This window comes from Apteryx rowi, unplaced genomic scaffold (assembly GCF_003343035.1).
Source record: "Apteryx rowi isolate R43461 unplaced genomic scaffold, aptRow1 scaffold_35, whole genome shotgun sequence".
Classification (NCBI taxonomy): domain Eukaryota; kingdom Metazoa; phylum Chordata; class Aves; order Apterygiformes; family Apterygidae; genus Apteryx; species Apteryx rowi.
Window position 1 is genome coordinate 3,122,555 of NW_020449974.1, and position 24,565 is coordinate 3,147,119.

Below are 24,565 nucleotides of genomic sequence, written 5' to 3' on the forward strand. Positions count from 1 at the left end.
AGGGCACCATCCCCTCATTCCCATTACGTCTGGGAAGGAAGGGGAAAGCAGGCCAGGCATTATTGCTCAAGAGCTTCTTTGCTGTGGCTGGACTTCATAGCCTCTCCTACTCCAATGAAGAAAATTGAACATAATTTTCATATAAGCCCTTGCTACAATGGACTATTGCACCCTTCAGAACGAAAAAGCAGAAATAAAACCTTACAGAAGAAAAAGGTTAACAGACCAGTCTCAGAAATTTAGGTAAGTGCAGCCAAATCAAGTCCTCCCTACAATCCGTTCTCAATGCTTGGATATTCCCTTTGGCAGACCCAGAGTCTCTTTAAGGCTCAATAATGCTAGACATGGACATCCTGTCATGAAGAATTAGTTAAAACATTGGATCTAGAGCAACTAAGGGGGATGTAATATGTGTGTAGGTGTTTGAAAAGCACGGATATGAAAAAATGAGAAATTGTTGAAGTTGATTATGTAACTGTGAGCTCCAGTAACTTGGTGAGGAGAATGAGATGACTCAAAGAAGCAATGCAAGCAAGGCAAGCCAGCGGCGAGGTATTGATTAAGAAGGTCAAGGCACATACAGCATGGCTCGAATCTCAGTAAAGGTGATTAGTAGAAGTCCCTTGATGAGTTTACTTACAGGCAAAAATAATTTCCTGATAATGGAATTAGTACACTTTATGCTTAAATCAATAGCAAGATACTTATCGCCTTCTCTGGGAGTTGGGTAAAGACGTAGATGACCTTGCAGATAGCTTCTGATTCGGTTTTTATGCATCTATGAAAATTAAGTGCTTTAGCCAGTTCTCCCTCGCAGAAAGGCATCTCTTGCTAAGTCTTTACCAAGCCTCTTTCTTTGTATTTCTTTGAATGTAGAACCCGCTTGAGGCATTGAGGCAAACCCACTTTACTTAAAATTCTGGGATTTGGAAAGAAAAGAAAATTGTACAGCTTGCGTAGGTCCGTGAAATGATGGCCAAGGGGTAAGGGAGACAGACTGAAGAGCCTCTGGAGGTCTCTTCTAGCCCTGTTCTGTGTGCTTCTGTCATCGCAGCAGCGCATTAGTGACACTTAAAATCTGTAGAGATAGGGACTGTTCTGAATTCTCTAATATTTCTTTCTCTCAGAGTTAAAAAAAAAAAAGCTAGATTTGTCTGTGTCTTACTGAATTAGGGAAATAACATCTCAGAAATTTAGGACAATCTAGCCACTAGATTTTTATTACATTTTGCGTATCTGTCCTTCCTTCCCCACAAGCAATCAAACAAAAAAGGCGAAAACACGCCGGTGGAATGAGATTCTTTCCCAAATGTTGCTGTTGCATCATTATTTCCCTTGAAAGGCAATGTGTCTCTGTCTGATCTTTAAAACTTAAAAATGAAAGCTGTCCTGAAAAACAAGTTGGGATTCCTTTCTGGAGGTTTAAGTATATCATTTGTCACTCAGGCCTTGTTAGTTTGGCCACTGGCATGTCAAAAGGAAAAATGCCCTAGCGAAGCCGTGTAAAGATCCCGGTAAGGTAATGGACGCTTGCTTTTAGCAGGAGCGTTATTATCTGGTAGGACTGCACATCTTTTGGGGATCATTGCCACATTTTGACTAGTATATCGGTGTTGGGCCTTCAGTGAGGTTATGTATTTGGAAAAGGCAAAACTAGCATCAGTAAAATAAAAGTAGGTAAGTAATGAGGAGCTAAAGGAAGTGTTGTCTCTATCCTTACGCTGGAGACTCTCTTTCTGCTAAAGACTCGCTCTCCTCACTGCGTCTGTGTTTTTAGCGTGGTGGGTAGACTCTTAGCTCCACTGGTAAAATTCATTCTAAAAGCTCCAAAGAGAGCTGATAAACATTAACTCCTTGATAATATTAAATCGTTGCAATATAAGTCATTCAGAGGATTCTTCAGGATTAATATGACTAATAGGGAATAGCATTGATGGAACAGAAATATCTGTCACCATGAATATATATATCCATATCTGTATATATAGCTAAAGAGCAACCAACAGAGAGATATTATATGTTACGTATCCAGCTAGTGCTAAACCAAATATTAAAGTATCAAGACCAGGCTGTGAATTCATTAATTCAGCTGATGAGTACCTTGCAGCTAAGAGCTAAATTGTTGCTGTTAAGAGTCTTGGAGTGTCTACGTGAAGTATAAAAGTGGTTTATATAAATTACTCATGTGAACGCCCAAATAAATTGATTGAATTCAAACTCTTGGCAGTCCTTGCTCGAAAGTCTGCAAATGAGGTAGTTAAAAAATAATGTTCATGAAAATACATATTTAATCCTGAATATGCAAAATAAAATTTCTAATGTATGGTAATCAGCATTTCTTTCTGCTTACACATAATAATCATTTTCAGGAATAACTGTAAGGAAAATGCAGTAAAACTCAAAAAGTATCAAGCTGCTGTTAATCATGCATGCATATACAAACATGTATATCTGATCAATTAGTTTTTACCATTAAATTGCATAAATATATATTTTAAGTATTCATGTTCATAATGTGGCTCTAGATTATTTCTCTAGACTCACATAATAAAAAAACTTACAGTATTCACTGATCTAAATCTCATATTAGTCTAGATTTAGTCAGGGATTTCATTAAATCCAGTGAAAATTTCCCTCAGTTAGGACTGAGTAGAAACCTTCTAAAGACTAAATTTTGCTCGATACTAGCTATGATACAGCTTTACTGCTAAAGTGAAAAATGACAGCAAAAATTCCATTAAAAAAATTATTTAATTATCAAATATTTTGCACAGAATGCAAATAAAGACACTGAGTATGTCCCAAAGAGATTACAAATCGCAAAGAAACTGGATCAAATGCCTGAGAAACTACTATCATGCTATTCTTAGAAATCATAAATGTTTGGAAGTGGTTCTAGCTTAATTTATGTGTTGAGTAAAAGTGAGCCTTGTAAAAGCGACGCCTTTTTGGGGAAATGGATGCAGCAGCGTAGCAAAAGGAAAAGAAAGGGAAAGAGTTATGATAGGACAAAATGAGAAAGTGGGGATGCAGCTAGATGTAAGAAATCAGTCTTAAAATCAGGATGCAGCCAAGGGACACGGTGGGAGATGCTTTCTGAGGGCTCCCGTTAAGGTGTTTTTGCTAATAATAATGTGGAGCAGCAAAAAGCTGGCGTAAGCGGGAGTCTAGGAAGAGATGCTAGCGCAAAGTGTGAAAGCATGCAACAAGGGGTGAAAAAAGTTTTCAGCCAAGGGAAATGAGTGCAAATGGAAGTTGTTCGAACCGTGTAAAGAGAGGAAGAGCAGCACTTCTTTACCAACTCTGTAGGGGATAGAGAGGTGCGCAGGATGGTGAGCAGCCCAGAGTCATTAGATCTGGAGACAGAGAAAGGGGCAGTTTTGTGCGTGCACACAGCTATTTCAAAAAAAAAAAAAAAAGGAAAAAGAGAAAATAATTTGTGACCAAAATGACGAGTTTGTTGAGGCTTTGCTGTGTTTGACTTGGCTGTAGAGCATTCAAGAGGACTGGGCAGAAGAAGCACAAGAGATGCAAACCGGACCCGGAAGGAGAAATCGTTGCAAAATGGGAAACGGGTGTACTGCAGTAGTGAGCATTTTTGCCATAGTTTGCGAGGTGCCTTTATGTATATTTATCTTTGAGCCTAATCCTGGGCTGATTAATATCTGCAGGCTTTTCATTTCTGTTGATGGGCTTTGAATCATGGCATTAAAATGCTTGAGGATGCACACGGACATGGAGATTCGCATCCCCCCTCAGAATATTAATATTCTCATGAAAGCGTTATACCTTTTTTCATTAATTAAAAAAAAAAAGACCATACAATGAAGATTGGTGATTAAAATAATATTTGGGGAGTAACTTAACCCAAACGTGTTTTATGCAATCCTAAATGACATGATTTTATTTAAGAGATGATGAAGACAACTTTGACTTCTCGTGATATTGAATACAGTTTCTCTGAGCTCTGTAATGTCTCTCAAATGTCAGCTTACTTGGGTCACATCCAGAAGAGGCACTGCAGTGCTGTCACTAGAGCTGCCATTCTCTAGAATAGATCTGAAAATGAAATCCCCGGTCTTCCTATGGCAAAAAATTCTCAATATACTTTTAAAAATAATGTTGTTGCGATCAAGTGACTTTTCCAGTCTATCTTCATTCTAATGACCAAACTGTGTTCTTTAAAAAAAAAAGTCATCTTAAAAAAATAGATGCGTGCTTTCCAATAAAGTCTGTTTCCAAACTGTAGTTTATGAGGAAGGATTTATTGTTTTGTACTGAATGACTGACTTATTCCTGGGTTTAGGTAAAGTGTACCTACAGTTGAGGATATGGTTAAGTGCCTTGCTGAAATAGGCAGATAATTAATATCCTATCCTTGTTTGCACAAATGTATTTATGCTTGGTCAGTTTAGGCAAATGAGTCACTTCATTAAAAGAAAAGTGGCTCCTTAAAAGAATGAAGTTTGGTGACTATACAATATTGAGAGACCTGAGCTCTATGACTGCAGTGGAGAAAACMATGGAACAAAGTATAGACTATAATAAGAAAGGAAAGACTTTTTAGTACTTACTTGTATACACGTATATACACAGTTATAATACTTATATATAGGAAAACAAAGTCCTAAATATATTATATTTCTTTGTCTTCTACTCATAATTCCTAAATATCTTTACATGGCCAAATATGTGAATATGCATCATAAAAAGAAACAACTTACTGCAGAAGAAGACACTCTGTAGAAAGGATTTAGGTAGGTTATAGTACATTCTAATCTGTTCAGGGGTCAACCGGGGATAAGCAGGATATATTACCTAACCACCTTTGTAAGACCTCTCCTGAAGTACTGTGCCAATTTGGGGCACAGACTGCAAGAAAGATGAAGACTGATTGAAGAGGAAAGTAAAAATAACGATCATAGACCTAGAAAAATGTGGCTGATGAGAGAAGATTGAGTGAACTGGTGTTGTTTAGTCTGAAGAAGGGAAAATTGCCACCATTTTTCCTCTTGGTCCTGAACGATGTAAAAGGCTGCTGCAAAGTGGCAGTAATGAACAGGGTTCATTTTCCTGGTGGACTGGAGAAATAGTTATGCAAAAACATTGCAGCAAGAGAGATTCGGATTGGAATTACGGAACCCGCATTAGTAGCAGAGATATTTCAGCACTGAAGGATATTGCCTGAGGATGTTGCAAAATCGTTATCAATGAGGTTTTTTGATAATAGATTAGACAAACTTCTGTCAGGAGTGATACAAATGGGTTTGCCTTGTGGCAGGAGAATGAACTAAATAGCTTCTTAAGTCTCTTTCAGTTCCTTTCTTCTATCATTTTAGCAGCTAAATAGCAATATTTAATAAGCTTGTTTATAATGATTTAGAAATTGAAAGTATATATAAAGTCATTGCCCAATTTAACTATGCTATATCCCTGATGAAGAGCCCATCTTGGATTGGTAACGCTTATTTGGTGCTGTTTCGAAGGTGGAGGAACTGAGTTAGTGACCCCATTCTTTTTCCCGATGTTCTTGCTTCTTTAAACTATTGTAAAAGAATGGAAACGCTTGGAATAAAATGCAGATTAAAAATGTAGCCATCAAAACTAGTCCAGTTTATAAAATACTAGTTGAATAATAAATCAATTAAACGAGGGACTTGTTCCTTTGTGCTACTCTATCTTTATGTTATACTCAAAAAAAGGGAAAGGACTCTAGCTAGCGTCCTATATCCTTGTTTCTGTTGTCTCAAATTTACACTTTTATTTTCAAAATCACTAAGCTATGGCCTGCCTGTGCTCACTGACAAGTTAAAAGAAATCTCCATTAACCCAAAGATGAGTAGTAGTATGTCTATCCTGAATGCCTAAAAAAAATTCTGCATTTTATTAATTAGTGCTGGTGTGTACCTAGACATCGAATGAAAAGTGTGAATGTGTGCCTATATCAGCAATGCTACCTGTTAGATCAAACCTTGCTGTAAGGCCCTCAGCTGTCTAATTACCCGATTGAACCTTGATGGCCATTTGGTAATTTAGCAGTTGGAAATAGTCCAGGCATATGTACCTGTCAGAAGCTACTGATTTCTACGTGCTAGCTTTAAGGTGCAGGTTAGATGTTCCATGCAAATTGCCTTAGTGCGATTTAATGATTTCATTACATGTCAGTTTGCATGCTGTCAAATACCCTTTATTTATTTATTTATTTATTTATATGAATGGACACAACGCACACATATGTCACTGGTTTGTAAGTGTCATTAGCTATTTGTGTGTAGAGAAAAGTGACAGTATATGAAAAAGTCTTAATTTTGCAATGTAAAATACAGTATGGTCTTAATGTTCTTAAAAAGCAATATAATATGGACAGTTCTTTGAAAGATTCCTAGTGCAGTTCAGTTGCAATAAAGGATTAAGATGCCAAAATTTTCGGCACAAAGAAAAATTATTTCAGCTTCTGTGCTGAACTATGCTTACAGCTAGAAAATGTTTTCTTATAAAGTAATCCAAATGTCTCTTGCTGCAAATTGAGTTGATCGCTTCTTATCTTATCCTTCGTAGACACACAGAACAACTGAGCACAGTTCTCCTTATAACACATTTGAACACCCAATGTCTTTTTCAGTGCTGCTGTTGGCTAAAATAGAGTTCCTGATCCTGTGAATATCTTCTGATTCTATTCTGCTGGTCGTTTAGGCTGCTCTAAATTGGAAGTATTTGATCAGCCTTAATTCAGCGATTTGATACTGTGATGGCAATACCTTACTGCAAGGAAATTCTTTCCTCTTTTCTGATATTAAGCAAGGCTATATTTTCAAAGGACAGGACTTACCTACTTCAAGAAATTACTCTGAAGTAGGGTGTGAATTTAGAGTGCGACAGCTACTGAGTTGCAATGTAGAAACTTGTATTATGCAATCAGTCAGAGGTAAAGGACCATGCTGTAGGTGATTCCATTATTTTAGTGGAATTTACTGCCGAAATTGCGGCTGGTTCCGGGAGTGGCTGTTAAAAGCCATTTTCAGCAAGCTGCTCTCCTCTCTGGTGGGACATATCCCATCCTTGTATGGTTTGGAGACTGTTCCTCCTCCCGCTGAGAAACAGGAGTCCACACCATTTTGCATGTATGTGAGGAAATGTCTTGTCCATAGCCTTGGCTTCATACTCCCAAGAATGCTCCCAACGTCTAGGATGAGCTGATACTCCCTTTTCAGCATAATTCTGGAGAAACCTCTCTCATCTTTGAAAAATCTGAATCCAGCCAGCTCAATACACAAATTTAGCAGAAATTGCTAGCAAAATGAAGGCTGTAACATCAGTAGGGAAGTGAAAACCTTCTGGATCAACTAGTCTACCTGTTATTTGAGTATCAAACCCTTTAGCTATCGTGGTGTAAGTAAAATAAAAAATCTTCTTTTGCTTCTTTGATAGGCCTGATATATTAATTCAAAATTTCTTTATGGTACAGCTAACCTCTATCAGACATTTACAGAAGACTGGTATAATCCTCTGTCTTTATATTTCATTATCTGTCAACCACTGTCCAACAAAGGTGACCACTGTGAGTGAAACTAGACAACAAGCAACAAGGTTATTTAGGAGCACTGTGTGGATAGGTGAAAAGTAAAGATTGGTATGAGATTTTACTATGCCCTTAATGGGGTGAAGTGTCTAAAAAAAAATTGTTCCCCTGATCCATCTAGAAGTCCTCCAGTTTAATCAGCAGCATCAGTGGATCCCATCTGTAGAAGTGAAGCATACTCCCACCGGACAGGTGACGGGAGAAAGCTTCATGAGCTTCTGGTTTCTCCCTGGTACCGGTGTAATTTTCAATCTTTTAAATTCCTATAGCAGCCCGTGATAAAATCAGACTGTAAAATTAACAGTGTGAGTTGAGCTACCAACTTCTCCAGACAGGTCCAGAACTAAGCTGTAGGCTATGAAATCCTAACCAGAAGAGAAAGATTTGTAATTGGCCTCCTGTTATTCTCAGAATACAATTAGCTTCACTTCTTACAAAGTTCCTGCGGTGAGGAATGCAATCAGCTCGCTTACAGACTTTGTGATTTTGGAGGTTAATGGCACAGCATAACTAGGCCAACTTCCATTCTCCAGGAAAGCACGACACTTGATCCACGTTTGAAAAGCAAGGCTTCCCGCTGTTGAGCGTGGAGGAGAACAGCACTGCTAATGGCAACTTCTTATCGAAGAAGCCAGTTCTTGTTACAAGAACAACAAAACAAAAAAGTCAGAAATAACGGTGACAGAATCAGTCCCTCAATATAATCTACTAATTTTTGAAAATGCGTGGAAGCTTTGAAAAGTTGCATTAAATTAAGGTATAAACAGTTAGTACTGTATTAACCACCAATATTTTATTTAAAAGCTTGTGTCTAAAACTGGGATCTTTGCCTATGACTACTCCTACTCCTTGGCAAAGCTAGAGAATCGAGGCTGTGCATCATGATGTAGCTTTATGGCAAATGCCAAATCTGTTCCTACCATTGGGACTGAAGAACTGTAGAGGAAATCAGGCAGATTTGGATTACAAAATACTCAAGTATTAATTCACTGATCATACCAGCAAAGATACCTTGAAAGGCAAGGATTATTAGAGATATAAAGAAGAATTTAAGGAAACTGGTATTTATTTCGAGGAAGGCATATCTGTTCATATACATTTATATTTGCTCACTTCTATTAAAATGGATTCAGAAACAGGAACCAAATTTGTTCATAATCTAAACAACAAAGGATCTTACCATTGCCACCACCTTGCTTCTTGATTCAGTCTTTTAATGAACTGATTGCTAGCAATTTGGGGAGGTTTTCACTAAGTGTCCCAAATACTCTGAAAGTTTTGTGTAAAAAAGTTGTTTATTTTACTATTGGTATTTTTACTAGCCCTTCCAGTGATCTGGGTGGTTTCTTCTGGGCCCGCATAAAAGTGCATATGTATATAAGGTGATTTTCATAGGTCTTTCCAGATATGGCAGACTTGACCGTGGCATGCTTTCTTAGCCCGGATTTGCTAGAAGGCATCATTAAATCGTTAGCCATGTTAAAATCTTTCCCAGTGCGTAACTGTCTGTAGCTGTTTTGTATGGAAATTAAATATTTTAGATCTTGTAATATGCAGTTTCTTTAATTTTGTGTTTTTCTTTGACATATCACTTCACACTTAACTATAAATAATAAACTACTTAGCTCATACATATCAATAAGAAAGCATGTTAGAAGTGAGAGATTGCTTGCTTAGGACCAACAAGTACTTTGGAGAACATCAAATCCCCTGACAGATGAGTGTTGCCACAAGGATTTATTTTATTGAGGCTTTAACTAAAATAGCTTCAGTTGCATTTTGCTATTTAGGGATATTGAAGTAGAAGGTTATAGCACAATGATTTATAGGTAGTAATTGGACTTCCCAGCTTACCTATTTCCATAAATGAAATCACAGATTTGATCTGTACTCAATCTTGAGCACAACAATATCAATATTTTTATATTCATCAGTTAAACTAGAAAGTAGTTTTCCTTTGTTCCTCCCCAAAATACTTAGAACTTTCATAACACATGCTAGTGTTGATTTTTTCCCATGATGAGATACACAGAAATGTGTTTCTATTTTTGGAGTATTTTGAATGTTAATTGAAAGAAGCATCTGAATTTTAGATGATGGTGAGGGAGACATAGCAAAGGTAAACATTCTTATTCTATATTTTGGCTACTTAATCAACATCCTGCAACAGAGGAAGCGTAAAAAATATTGAGTCTTGCCTTGTATGTGGAATCTAAATCTTAATTAAATCAGCTTCAGTGGTGGAGATAACACACACAACCGAATCTGCTGTTTGACCACTTTGATTAGACAAGATGATGTTGGACTGAAGGAACAAGAACCGTCATATTTTGTCCATTCACTCTAGAATAAGTGTTCACAGTGTCACTACATTCTAGTGTGAGATAAGCGACTTCTTAGTCCATTTTCTGATAGTGAAATGATAACCAGATAAATTAGGAGATTTAGGTAAAGACCAATGCAGGACTAGAAGATTGTAGGACAACTCATGAAGTTGAATATGTAGTTTCACACTTCACTAAATCTAAGGAAGTTTCCATTCCTGTGCTATAGCTAGCTGACTGTATGTTACTTRAAATGGTAGACTTAGTTACTGGAAATAAAATGTTTCTCATGAAGACTGGGGGCAAAAGAATGAGTGATGACGTGAGTGCTATATCCTAAAAAGTTGCTTAAAATCTTCCACATTATTCTCCAAAGTCCTCCTTGCTAATGTCACTAAATGTCACTAATAAGAATACTTTCCCGAATATCTTTCCCTCTTATTTCTTCAATACTCTCCTTTTGCTGTCTAAGTTGTCCCTTCATTGGCTTTCTAAGTTGTCCATACTTCTGAATCCCGGGCAGGTCAACAGACCAGTCTGAGAACTATTGCTTCATATGCTTGGTGTCACAGTTACTTAGACACTTTAAACATCTTTTAATTATCCAGTCTTATTGGTGTCTGTTACTGTGGTATGCTAGCCAAAACAAGGACTTGACTTAAAAAAAAAAAAAAACTGGCTAATATTATTTGCATGGTGATTGCTTCCCAGTGCCTATTAAATCAATGTTTCTGGCTCAGCTTTGTGATAGCGGAAGTAGAGTAATTAATATACTACRACAAAAAATCTTTTTTAATTTTGTGCTTTTTAACTAAGTACTGTTTTTTTGTGGGAAAATTAGTAATGCGTTCATTGTTACCCTTGGGTTGAGCAGATTTTGTTGAGGGTCGTTGTATGGGCTGGAAAATCAATGGTGTTTGCAGAAATATAGGGGAACGTTTAGCGGAACAGAGCCAACTCGACCGTAGGTGTCTTGGGTGGCACGGCTCATCTGCACGGGAGCAGCAAATCCAACGTATTTAGACACGAGAGTGATTGATGATGTGTCATTTGTCAATCTGAAATGTCCTCTACGCACCCCCAGCACCATTAATCTACATATATGCTGGAAGCGCAACGCCTTCCRAACGCACTGGATTTACCGTCGCTGCCTTGATTACCCTGATGTTCAGCCCGTACACGGTCACTTTGACACATCCAGGTGAAATGGCCTCACTGCCCCTACGCTGCATGACAGACGTGCCCRTGTTCCCATCTGGGATTTCCTGGCTAGAAATACTGGAGTCTTAGGTAACCCCTAATTCAAGATGTGTGGCGCAATGGCAGTCTCATGGTTTGGTCTCAGTTTGATTTCTCTATCCATAATATTAAYGGCAGCTAATATATGCCTGTGGTGTCTGGGAAGAGTCTTCTAACCATCCCCTGAATCTGAGCCTGACCACATTTGTTAGTTCAGGCCAAAGCTCCTCGCTGATTTTAGTAAGCATTTGGTGAAATGTGGAATTTGGAAACATAATGTTATATGAACAACTCTAAATGTTATATAAATGTATCCTATTTTAGGCATTTCGAAGACACTTCATACCAAAGCTCTGTTGTCCGTAATGCTTTTTTGCATACAATTATTCATAGTTGCCATGAGTTAAAAATGCTACCAGGAAGATACTAGCATACATTTTCTATATGATTTTTTCCTTAAATGCTCACAGGACTCGCTGCAATTTGTACATAAATTTTAATTAATTATTAGGCATATGTAACTGTCAGTCAATAATTTAGATACTTCTGGCTCACAATTTTTGGAATGTAGCTTGGTTTATGAAGAGCGAACAAATATACCATTCCATCTGTTCGCCAAAGCCACCTGGCACAAAATCATTGGGGGCATAATTATGTAGTTGGCAAGAGTTTCAAAAAACGCGATTTCTGGAGTTTTAGTCCCGAATAGACGCTTTGCTTTGTAGTGACGAAAACCTGACTAATGCATCAAGGAGCGGTGCTTTTCTTCAYGGCTCTGAATAACTTGTGTTCACCTTGCAAAATAATGCCTAACATCGAGGAACAGAGGAATCACGAGAGAGGCATGAAATAATCTTGAGCGCGTAGTCACAGGGATGGAACTGAAGAAGGTTGTTGTTATAAGCAGTGGAAAGGAGTCACGTGGGACTTGCATCATTGTCCTTTTAATCTCTTTAGGAAGGGGCTTGGGACAGTTTGGGAAACATTTTTTTCCGCTCGATAGCAACACAACTATTTTTCGACACCCTGATTTTCCAAGATTGCTACATCTGCAAATGTATTTTGCCATCCTTTCAGTSGTTAAATTTCTTCCTTAATCCTCCAGAAGCCCAGACTGCGGGCGGAAAGAACTCAGCAAATTATTTTTGAAGCAGAAAGAAATTTTCTCTTTTTAACTCACGGAGGGGGAAAACAAGCTCATACAATGTTCGCTGTAGATTAGATAAAACTTTTGAAGTAGCAGAAAAATGATGCAAAAAAAAAAAAGGGAGGATGGTTGCATATATTCTTTAAGGATAGAATTAGACAGCATACAAAAGTTGCACGAGGAACGCGCATTCGTTCTATATGGTAAAGCTGCTGCTGGAGCAAAGAGGATTTAATGCTATAAACACAGTAGTGTTGATAAGGGACACGGAGAGATTGTAGCAGGTGRTTAGCAAAATGCTTAGTCCTTTTTTTACCATAGTCGGTGGGAATATGAAACAGGATCTGAACCTTGTCTGAAGATCCTACAGGTTGCTGTGCAGAGCACCAGCTCTGCAGTTGTTCTGTATGTTACAGAAGGACACAAGTAAAAACTTGTAATTAAAAATACAAAGGAATGCTGTTATTGCAAAGGGCTTTACATATGGATAAGAAACACCTGCTCAGAATAGGTGGTTTTGTTCAGGTTTGCTTCCTTGTGGTCAAACATTGTTTTGCCGCGTTGTAGGGTTTGGGGAGAGAACCTTTTGGTTGAAGTCATTCAGTTAGCATTCAGTTTAATTAAATGTCTTTTAAGATTTAATTTTAGTGAAGGGAAAAATGATCAACCGTTAAAATTATGATTATTATTTTTTTTTTTTTTTTGGTGGCAGATATCGGGGAAGAGCCTTTGAGATAAGTTTAGTAATAAAAAAATCCTTCTGGTAGTCTGTAAAAATGTGTTATCTGCAATGAAAAAAAAAAGGATTGTTGATATTGTTAATTAATAAGTGATGAATTAGTCTGGAACCTGACACTTAATTTACCCCAGTAATGGCATTCAAGGGAAATCAGAGTATATTAGGCTGTCATTCTGAAGAAGTAGGCCCTTTCTTAAATTTGTAAAAAGTTATGGCTTTTCAGCTAAAAATCATGGTTTCACTTTGGTCTACTGCAAAGAGAAATCTAGGGAAAAAAATTACTGATATTGTAAGGTAGAGAAAAAAAAATCATTTTCTTGAATATATGTATTTCCTATGTTAAAGAATGCGTATTGTTTCACTCGAACAATATGCAAAACRTTCCCACCTGGTACGACGTGCCCAAGCGAGTACTCCAAGCCGCTATCTAAAAGTCACTTCAGGAGCTGCCAGCAGTAGGTGTATGCCTCTCTGTAAGGACCGGTGGGAAAAAAGATGCCCTTGGTGGATCCATGTCTTCTTTGCACGGAGAGYGGAGATCAGTTTTCCGTAAATCTCTCTGTACACTTTTCTTTCTTACCTTACACCCATTATCGTGGTACTCAGGTGCCTTCTTTGTGTTTATCGTCTGTACGGTTCCTTATGTTCCTACTCTTCGAACTGCGTCTTGACAGTGGATGTTATGAATACGAGTGTTGTCTGACATTGCGTCCGTAAAGGATAGACTACCAAACCTGCGCTGAATGTGGATAGTAATGGATTCAGTTTATGCTGCAAGAGTGAACTGCTCACATTATCCTATACAAATCATTTGAATTATCTGTTTTCTAAATATTTTTAATAAGGCAAAATTATTAAGATGCATTGGAAATGGGTTCGTGTTTTTAAATCTAAGGCGTGAGAAATCACGCTGTGCCTTTTTACTGTGTTATTCTTTCATTGCAGCTGAACGAATTAATAACAGCATATGAAAGTTAACGTAAAAGGGCCAGCTTTGAGGTCCATCTAAACTACTGTTCAGTCTTTGCCGAAAGCCACCATCAGAGAGACAGCAAGGCAAGGCCTCAGGATGCTCCCTAGGTAATTTCAGAACCACCTAGGGCACGACTCCACCACGAACGCTTGCTTTGTTTATTAAAATGCCTGCCAGAGGGTGTGTTGGGTTATAAGATTTATTTAGAGACATCATCTTGGGCAGTTTCTTGGAGTTCAAAGCCGTCCTTTTGCATTGACTGGCCCGTGAGTAGGCAATGAGAAGGACCATGTCCTCCCAGGGTATGCCTTGGCCCAGCCGCTGGTCTCGCATGAGCTGCGAGGGCTTTCCTCACCAAGTGCAGAAGTTTTCTCAGGCGCTTGAGATGTTAGTGTTCAAGAAAAGAAGACATTCTCCAAAAACTTCCGTGTCTCCTAGGAAGTAGATGCTGAGAAACAAATGAGCAGCTTTTCCCGGGTATTAGACTAAYAGTAGGCTGCCCTTGGCGGTGTGTGACCCACAGAGGCTGTCGCGGCTTCCTAACAAAAGCCCGTTTTCCTTTGCCTTTTGTCAAGAATACTATAGCTAGCTTCTGTTTTGGAAACAAACACGTTGCGGCATCTCACGGAGAGCTTTTGTCAGACTGAGCCAGGCCTAACGTGCCTCCTCGCTGCAGGAAGCTCGTTGCTTGACCCCACGCTTGTGGTCCAAGCTTGTGGTCCCCCCACCGTCACCTACCACTTTCCCAGCTCCTGCAGAGAGCATTTGCCTTATATCTAAGCCTTCCAGTTTAAACACTGTACACACACAAGCACACGTATCTTTTTTAATCTCAAAGATTTTGTCTGTGCGTGTACGTGCACGATTAAGTCAGCGTTTCCACTTCTGTACGTTCCCATTCCTTTTTTTTTTAGCGCCTGCTGATATTGTTTGCATCAGTGAAGTCTCGCAAGGTCACGATCCTTGCGGGTGTTGAAGTGTATATGGGCCCCTGTCCTATTCCAGATCCTCCCCTTGCAGGTGCGTGCAAAAAAATTGCTATAAAGCAGCTTATTCTCTACGTAACAACACAAGAAGCAGGGAAGGAATACACGAGGCRGTTTAATGAAGAAATAGGACGTAATAGTAATACGATGGGAAGCAGCATAAAAAGTGCGCTTGGATATGCACTGGGAGGGGAATAAAAGAGCGGGATGTGCTTGTTTTAAAAGCAGTTGCCAGCATATTGCTGTTCACATTTATGATTTTTTTTTTTCCATAATAGCCCTATGTGGACTGGCCACTAGAGGGGGGATGGATACACGTTTTGCTCTTGTGCTGCAGCTGTAGGTCCGGTTTCTTGCATCTCTCATTGCATATGAACTTTTCCAAATCTTTCATCCTTTTACTTACCAGTAGCTTAACTTTATCTAGCAGTTATCTAGCAGTTAACTTTTGCTTTAACAGAATTGGGAGCAGTTTTCTAGCTGATGGCCTAGTGGTGATTTATAATAGGCTATTTGATTTAAGTGCTATTCACTTACATATACATTTTAAATGCTATTTTATTTTTCTTCTCCCCCCCCTTTTTTTTTCCCTCCACATACCGAGCAGAGCTTTTCAATGAACTATCCAGACCGCTAATTGCTCAGTTAGTGCGTACAATTTACATCTCAAAGGTATGGACGAGCAATTTTCCTTCCACTTTGTTTTGCGCTTAGTATTCGACAGCTTTGAATTTCATCCATCAAAGTTTATGTAATCCTCAGCCTTTGGAAGTCCCTTTGCACATCCTCATGATTTTCATTACTTTCTGCAACATAAATAATCTGTCGCTGGAAAAACGTTGCCGCGCGTTTCCTGATCGTTGCTAGGATGATTCAGCAAGCCTGGCCTTGGGAGCAGACTGCTCTGGATTTTTTGCTGTATTGAGTAAAAGGCCACGGTGATTTTGGTCGCAGAGCTGGTTTTCTGTGACCACAGAGCACGTCTGTTTTGTCTTGCTATCTGAATCTCTTTTAACGGCGTTTCGTCAAAAGCCCAAATATAAAATTGTCTTTTTTTTTACTATACCACTTTGTTAAGATTTTCCAGGTTTTGCATTATGGTAGTCCCTAAGTTACGTTTTTGCAGCCTGTGGGGTATTCCTCAGGACCCGTATTAAGCAATATAACAATCTGATCACGTTTAGAGAGTTTTCAGTTAAACATCTGCTGCTAATGGCTCATATGAGTCCATGGGGAGCTAACAGTAGTCTCATGGTCCAAAAGTTCAGGAACGCAGGTCAGTTTATCCCTATTATACCAAGTTATAGACCTTAAGTAAGCTTGATACCACCTTAACAGCCACTGAGATAAGACTTACTAGTATATGATCATCTCTAATCAGCTCTAAAATGGGGGAAGTTCAGCATGTTCTAGTTATCCATCTTTTGGTGCAACAGCTACTTTTACTAGAAATCTGCATTTTTTTACCAGCTGCACCGCCTCGTTTTCACACCTTCTTAAATTACCCAGTACACACCGTTTAAGCCTACCGCTTTGTTGTTTTAAACGCACTGGTTTGCTTTAAACGCTCTCACTTTTATACCTCAGTTACTAGTGTCTCTCTTACCTGGAAACAGAGGATTTGAGGTAGATTTTAGTGTTTGTCTCAAGTTTGATTTTCCAGGACTCACTCATCAAAATCCTCCTTAAGAGCTGTCATTAACAGCCATAGCTTGACTCCTTCGTTGCTAATGAAAAGTGACAGATTGGGGCTAGGTTATTCTACATAATAGGAAAACATAACCAGAGGGGGGAAAAAAAAACCAGAGAAGTTTTCAACTCAATTTTTTAGAAAGATATAGACTGTAACTAAATGTATGAAGAGCAACTTATGTGGAAGATGTTCTTTCCGCCAACGAGAAGGGCATAGCAAAAGCCCTAACACTTGCTGTGATCAGGGAAATACATGCACAAGAAAAATACAGYAAGGGTCCTGTTTCGTGCTCGGGGCCCTCTACCTTTTGCAAGCTCAGGCATCGTCATACCCGATGGTTTTTGTATTGTGGGTTTTTTTTTCCCCAACAGAGGGTATTTCAGGTGCCTTTCTTCTACTTATTTACCGCCGCCGTTATTTCTTTGTGTTTCGGGCCGTACGATTCGGGTTCACTTTGTTAGACAGCAGCAATTGCAGAGCAAATTAATCGCTACCAGTTTGTGGGGGCATTTGAACGGCCCATTGGATCGGATGCTGCGCGGTTGGTGAAGGTCCCTACGGCTCCCCGCGACGGGTTGTGGGGGTGGAAGCAGCTGCATGTAAAAAAAAATACCGAATGTCCAATACAGAGCGGTATTTACATGAAATTAAGGTAAACACTGGACATCCGTTGTCCTCTTTAGCGCAAGGATAAAAACCCTTTCAGCAGCCGCCACAGATTTCTGTTTGCTGTTGGAAAATTGCTGTGGGAAATAATCTGGATCAGAGAAGTAYGTTTTCCGTCGAGATAAACTTTTGGAGTGAGCCGAGTTCAAAAACAGGGGGGAAATATCCCTAGGTGGTTTATCTCATTATTATTARTATTTTTTAATATTTACTAGTCTCTCTTAGCAAGCCAAACTGTCCCTAGGAGCRCGGAGGGTTCCCGCTTTTGGTTCATTCTGCCTGTGATGTTCCAGGAATGAAAAATGGGGGAGTGGGTAAAAAGGAATAAAAGCTAGAGGGAAAGCCTATATTTTATATATGTATGTATTCAGAAGCCTGTTTCCAGTTTGAGTCCCCCGGCTGTTAGGAAGACGTTTGCTCATACCTTTTAGTAGCCACGAGGGTACAGAGGCGTACTGATTCACTGAGGTTTGTTATAGATAGGCTGCCGCCCCTTAATTAGCTAAGCCCTTAATTAGCTAAGCCCATTTTAATCAGTTTGATATATCCACTCATTCAGATTTTGCTGAAAATACCATTTGAAGCCTTCTCCTACTACCCTGTCCTACTGTAGTATCCTAAGAGGGCAAAAGCACGTCTAGAAGAAGGCCAGAGCAAAGTTTGTAATTAATGAAAAGACCGTGCTTAGTTCCTAACCGCATCAGCCGGGTAGATCTACCGCGTGAAGAAATGGTGATGCAGCGATCAAGGCGATTTTTAGAGACTTACCTGTTGCCTCTGAAATCTTGGATTTAGTTTGGGCTAGCTCAGAAATGGAACCGAATTGGTCGTATCTCCATAGTGTCCCCATGAGAAGACATCTTTCTGGGCAACAGCTACTGTGTCTGGGGAGGAGGTGAAGAAAGGGGAGAAGGGAGATGGTTTGAAATAAAGGTGCCTTAGCGGACTAGCACGGGCTGTTTGCCAAGCACAGGTACACATGATACTGTTCTTTAACCGCTGCCAATTATCTCTAATTTCTGTAAGGGATGTATATATCTGGATTTTCGGGAAGAGGAATGGAAGAAAAGGTGAAAGCTGGTGCTTGATTTTTATTTTAAACTAGATTTCTTCTCTTGTAATGCAAATCTGGGTGCTTTGAACTCAGAATTCATTTCCTTTTGGTGCGTTGGATTTAACYGTGCCTCGCAGAACTAGCATCCTCGCGCGGGAGAATAAGGACAGTAATTGGGTGAAAGACTGAATAATTGTTTCTGAATGCCAACAAGTGACGTTTTCTTTATCATAAAAACAATTGCCTGGCTCACACAGAAATACAGATTTCGTTGCAAATATGCTCGCTTTAAAGCAGACATACTGCACTGAAATTACAGGGCGCTGCAGCATTCATCTCGGATCTGCACAGCCACCCACCCAATTACAGGCTGTGCCTTGCCAGCACAAGCTAGGTTGTTGCTTGGTTTCCGTAATATTTTTGTAGCCTTGCTTTCTTCTAGATAACTTCAGAGGTATACTGCACTTACTCCTTTACTTTCATCACGTTTCTCTGCTGTAAAAAAAAAAACAACAAACAAACAAAAAGAAAATTGGCTCGTCAGTTGAAATGGAAAGTCTTCTCCATGGGGCTGTATGTTCTATTTTTACATAGAATATGCTCTGAACAGTTGTTTCTAATACCTTAATAGCTCTGGTTTATGTCAGTAATTATGTGAAAGGTTAATCTTTAAATCACCAGCATTTCCTAAATTCCCAATCAACTTCATGCTCGGAAAGGAACCCATATAAACGCTCAATTTGTTCCTATTAGACTGGGCTGAGCAGGTCAGGGAAAAGTCTAACCTTGGTGCGTAAGAGTAAATTCGATACAGAAAAAAAAATACCTGGTGTATGTTTGTCATCATAGCGGTGGATACCAAAGCTGGGCATGAGGGTGGGTATAGTGAGCGTGGGAATCTGCTGATCTCAGGATCACCCCTCTGTCTACATGATGGAAAGACGAGATATTGGGGTCGAAAAGCCTGTCTCTGAGAAGGCACAGAGAGGAGGAGGTCTTTCTTAAATCTCCGTTGTTGTCCTTGCTACACTTTCAACATGGGAGGTGGAGACACAAAAACCTCATTTACTTTGGGTGCATAGGGGTCACCTGAGCTCCTCACCTTTTCTTGTCTTTCCTTTCGTCAAGTGCCCTCGTCCTTCCCTTTCGTCTTTCTTGTTCAATAAACCTGTTTTGGGTTGCTGCCCTCCTTTCCAGAAGCTGCTTCATCTCTGCTTACGCAGTCTTTAAAGCTGCTTTCTCCACCCACATCAGCCTTGGGTTTTTCATCTCTGCTAGTCCTTTAGATTTAACCATCTTTAAAAAAGGAAAGGCGAAGGAGACCAGCAACAACCTGGTTTAGTCATCGATACTCCAGTCTCCCCTCTCATCTTTTGTCTCCTTCGCTTCGTTTCCTTTATTATTCGTATTATTTTTAAAGCACTAGTGATGAGCTTCCTGACTAAATACTCCTTCTCCTTTGCCATTCTGAAAACCATTGGGGAGGCTGGGGGAAGGGGGAGGGTTATTCAGCATGTCCTTTTGCTATTAATACAGAATAAGACGTAAAAAGAAACAAATTTAGTCCATCAGAAAAGCAAATGATGGGCTTTTTATCAGTGCCAAAGAAAATGATCAAATATATGCATTTCAAATGCCCCTTGATGCTCTAGCCATAAAAAAAGTATATAGCATGTATTAAATCATATAAAAATCTCCTTRGGTATCATTAGTGATTTTCCCTGACACGCATATGCAAAGGAGTTAGGAACGAGGTATGGGGTTGCATCTTTAGACTGTTACAGAGTGTCTGGATATTGCCGTACACGTGGAATAACAGATCGTCCCCTTGATCTAGACCCCTGCAGCACTCAAGCAGAGTGGTAAAGGATGGAATTTGCTGCTTTAACACAGAATTTCTTTGTATTTTATACATTCAGGCCAGAAACAGAATGTGGTACATTAGCATTGATCTGTGGTTTCATATCACTTTTTTTTTTTTTTTTAATGTAGTACAGAAAGAACGGAGAAAAGACAGAAAGGAAAATAAATCATCCCTTATATACATTCCCAGCATCACAGCTACAGTTCCCCCATCACTGCGAGTGTGCACTGATGTTAGTAGCAAGGGATTGCAGACTAGAGATCCGTAGCCCTGATAGTGTTAACCAGCCTCAAAAAAGGTAGTTCCCTTGCTTGCCTTTCACCCTTTCTTGTATAGAACAAAACACTAAAAAAATAATGCTGCTAATGTAATTCTGAAAGGGAGATTACTTCTTTCAAGTGGAACGTTAAGAGGGGAATATTTAAAATATTTTCTCTCTTTTGATATTCCCCAAGCATCTCCTGAACAAGAAACTGTCACAACTAACCCAAAGCACCTTTTTTTTTTCTTTTTCCTCTCCTTTTTTTTTTCTTTTTTGGATCCATATCGTAAGCTAGGGTAAGGGGATCAAAATAGAAAGAATGACATATCTCTGGACAGTTGGTGAACACGAAATTTGAAAGGAAGAGAGGGTGAAAATTTATTCCTGCAATTGCTATACATACACTACAAATATAGTAATGTTCAAATATACCAATGCAAGCAGCCCGGAGCAGGATGAAATAACTGGATCTGTAGTAGCTGGACTGAAACGAAATACTTGCTCCTTTATTTCTTTATTATCCATTTATTTTCCATGTAAACTTTCAGGCCAGCAGTGGGCAGCCTGTAGAGGACCTCCGTGCCACCTAAGAGCAAAGGGCTTCAGTGACACCCAGGGACCCCTCTCTTGCCACCAGCAGATATTTACAGGTATCCTCTGGAGATCATTAGGAGGTTGTCTCTGGAAGATATTATCCGTGTTTTTAGAAAAGAGTTCTGCATGGAGATTTTTGAAAGGCATCATTTTCTGACGTTTAGTAAGTGCTGTCCTCTGTAGGGAGGATCCATCCGTCATCCTGCTAGGGGAGGCAAGTCACTGGTGGTCTTTACCTCTCTCCGGGAGAAAGGGTAACAGGCAGTGCCGAAATTAGCCCCTCGCTTAGGAAAGCACTGCACCTTTAAAGGAAAGAAGTGTGGTGTGCAGTTTACTTAAGCTGTCGATGCAAGAAGCACGGAGGAGAATAAATTGCCCAGGCGGAATTGCTCAAGTCTCACAAATGTTGCTCGAGATTGCTAACACCGGTAAACAGCATGAGTAATTCCCGAGGTGTGCAAGCACTGGTGTGTTTAAAATACAACCCACAAACACGCTGAACGTGCGAAGAAGTGCAGCCACAGGATGTTTTGTTTGTCTGCGTCGCTCGCGCRTCGGATTTGCAGGGACAGAAACGTGACCACGCTAATACGGTTCCTTATAGCAACAGGGAGTCACTACAGAAGTAAAGCTAATTTTTTTTTCTTTTTTTTTACACCATGCGTAGACAATATTTTGGCAATCTCGGTTGGTTTGGGAAGCTTCCTGGCAACTAGACGTAATCAGGCTTTCTGATTGCAGTGCTGCATGTGGATAGAGTTCACGGTTCGCCACATTTTTTGATCTTTCACAGTTAAAATCCCGATTGGGTTCAAAGGAGGTTTTCGTGGGAAAAAACGTATATGGCTTGGCCCTCAGTTAGCATGGCATAAGGTCTTTTCCCTTAAAATAGGATCAGGCACCCAAAGGAGCAAGGGGCTCCTTTCCTGCTGTACCAAAACCATTAAATTCCCATATGGACACTCAGCCTCTCCAGGCAGTTGGAGTTTTAGGATGGATCAGGCCCCTGGGGGGTTTGAGGCATAGAGACAGAAATGTATATTTGCTGACGTATATAAAAGCCCAGCTTTAACAGTGATAGCTTGTTTCAAAGCTGTGGGTGAACCGTAAGTGGCTTTAATAAAACAGCAGTTTACTTTTATTAAATTTCCTATGAAAAAAATCCTCGCCCAGTCCATATGCTCACTGCTTTCACTGATAACGTTACAGTCTCACTAAATAAAAATGTTGGTTAGGAGGCTATCTCATGCTTGATATCCAACAGGATGAAATGTACCAAAAAGAGGAAAACAAGTTTTGACTCCTTAAAAAATAGTCCCAGTTAGGAAAAAATATAAAATTCACTCTTCCTGGTTAAAACRAATAGCTGAAAAACTGCTATGCAGGGGGAAAAAAATGGCTTGATCTGTGCCTAATCTCTGTTTTACACGTCTTTTCGAGTAGGTGGCACTTTGATGCTTTAAAAACTAACAAACCTACACTGAGTTAAATTGCGTGTTAAATTTCTGATTTTTTCCTCTGCTGATGGTAACCTAAGGCTAGAGAAATACGTACAAAGTACAGAGATATTACCCAATTCTTTACCGGTAACGTTTTATTAGAATGTGATGCTGTATAAAGAAATCTCCGAGCTGCTCTCGCTCGCGTTACAAATCGGCAGTTCGTTTGCCTTCAGCGTGCACAGAGTTGCTCAAAAGATCCATCAGCAGGTTGTTCGCACGCTGGAATGGGGGGAAAAGAAGAAAAAAAAACAACCCAAAAGGCGAGGAAAGGAAGCCTTTATCGAAGGGCAGGCGAACAAAACAGCTGTGCGGCTCCGCGTCAGGAAACCGCCGCTCCGATGCATAAATCCCCCGGCCGCCCCTGGGAGCGCGGGTTCGTGCTCCTGCCTCCCCTGCAGCTGGTTTCGCCAGCGGGTCGCCAGCGCCGCAGGGGACGGGCGCGAGAACGGCTCCGCTGCAGCGCTTCGCTATAGTAACCACAAGTATGCTCTAATAGCGCGCTCGCGGCGAGGTTTCGCCCCCCGAAAACCGCGTGGCCTCTGCGCTTTTTCCGCCTCGGCTCCGCAGGGCGGGCAGCCGCGGCTCCCCYGCCTGCGGCGTCTCGCAGGGCAAGCGCGGGAGGGGGAAAGGCTAGCAACGAGCCCTTCAATTCAGGGTGKTTTTTTTCCCCTTCCTTTTGTCCTTTTTTAATTTTTTTTTAAGAAAGGACGGCTAGCACTTTTTCGGCAGTGTTTCCTTTTTTTTTTTTTCTTTACTGAGACTTTGCAGCACGATCGGTTTTGATACAAAATAGTTTCTAGGGGTGGCGATGCGGTTCCTACGGGTCTCAGAGCAACTTGCAAGGGAGCTGTCTTTAACAATTCCTCGGAAATGCTGTCCTAGGGGCACGGTCAAAACTTTAGCCTTTCGGAGCTGAACCGGCTCCTTGTTGTCATGACATCCAATTACAGGTAGCACATTAACAAAAATATCAATTCCAGTGCCATGCTTTATATCTCCAGCAACACGATGTGAGTGACTGTGTGATAATTACAAAGTGAAGCCAGCCGGTTCCTTTAAATCCTGCTATTTTACGTGGCTTCTTTGCTCCTCAACTTTGCGTTTCAACACTCAGAGTGAAGAGAAAAGAGGTTAAAACTGTTGCATTTTGTACACAGGGGAGCAAGTCAGGTAACATACACCAGCCTGTAAAAACTGTAAATGCTATTTTTTTTTTTATTATTATTTTAAACGTTTCTCTTCGTTTACAAAAGATCAATAACCGGTACCTTTTTTTTTTTTGTTTTTTTTGTTTTTTTTGTACACTCTCAGACTCCTGAATATTGACAGGTCTTCAAAGGGAGTAGTATCATAGGAAACCTTAAGAGGGACCGTCCTGAAGGTTTTTAAGACACAATAAAGCTAAAATATCAAGTCTTTCAGGCCGAGCGTCTCGCGATGTCAGCCGAGGCTGGAGTCCCCGGCCCGGCATGGCCCGGCACGGCCCGGCCCGGCCCGGTGCGGCCCGGCGGCCCCCGGCGCTGCACGCCGTTATTTGGTTGCACGCGGCTGCAATCCCCCCCCCGCCCGCCCCGGGGAAATCACACCTCGCATTCCCTGGCCGGCTGCTGGTGGCAGGAGCACGAGCCGTACTCGTTAATGATCACCAGGGCGCCCTCGATGTGGTTGGGTTTGTAGTCAACGTAATACTCCTGGGCTGACATGGCAGCCATTTGGTGCATGGTCTGTTTTTGCTTCTGCTTTCGGCGCTGCGTCACGAAGCACTGTCTTAGCTGCCTCAGGCTGGCCGGGAAGCACTTCCAGGAGACGTAGAGCACCAAAACCACGATGAGGAAGGAGAAAATGAGCGCCATGGTGCCCGTGACCACCTTGTGGATCTGCACGGCGTTCTCGGCGGGCTCGCCGGGCAGCGTGACGGGCAGGGCGCCCGTGGTGGCGGCGGC

At 40.5% G+C, this 24,565-nt stretch overlaps 2 protein-coding genes across 7 annotated transcripts in view; one reads left to right on the forward strand and one right to left on the reverse strand.

Moving 5' to 3' along the window:
* The window catches only part of CTNNA2 (catenin alpha 2), a 418,807-nt gene that overhangs the window by 236,608 nt on the left and 157,634 nt on the right, over nt 1-24,565 (forward strand). The window lies entirely within an intron of this gene.
* The window catches only part of LRRTM1 (leucine rich repeat transmembrane neuronal 1), a 2,173-nt gene continuing 1,810 nt past the window's right edge, over nt 24,203-24,565 (reverse strand). Inside the window, exon 2 of the mRNA XM_026072720.1 lies at nt 24,203-24,565. This exon is cut by the window's right edge and continues 1,260 nt beyond it. Within this exon, the coding sequence (XP_025928505.1) occupies nt 24,203-24,565 (363 nt within the window).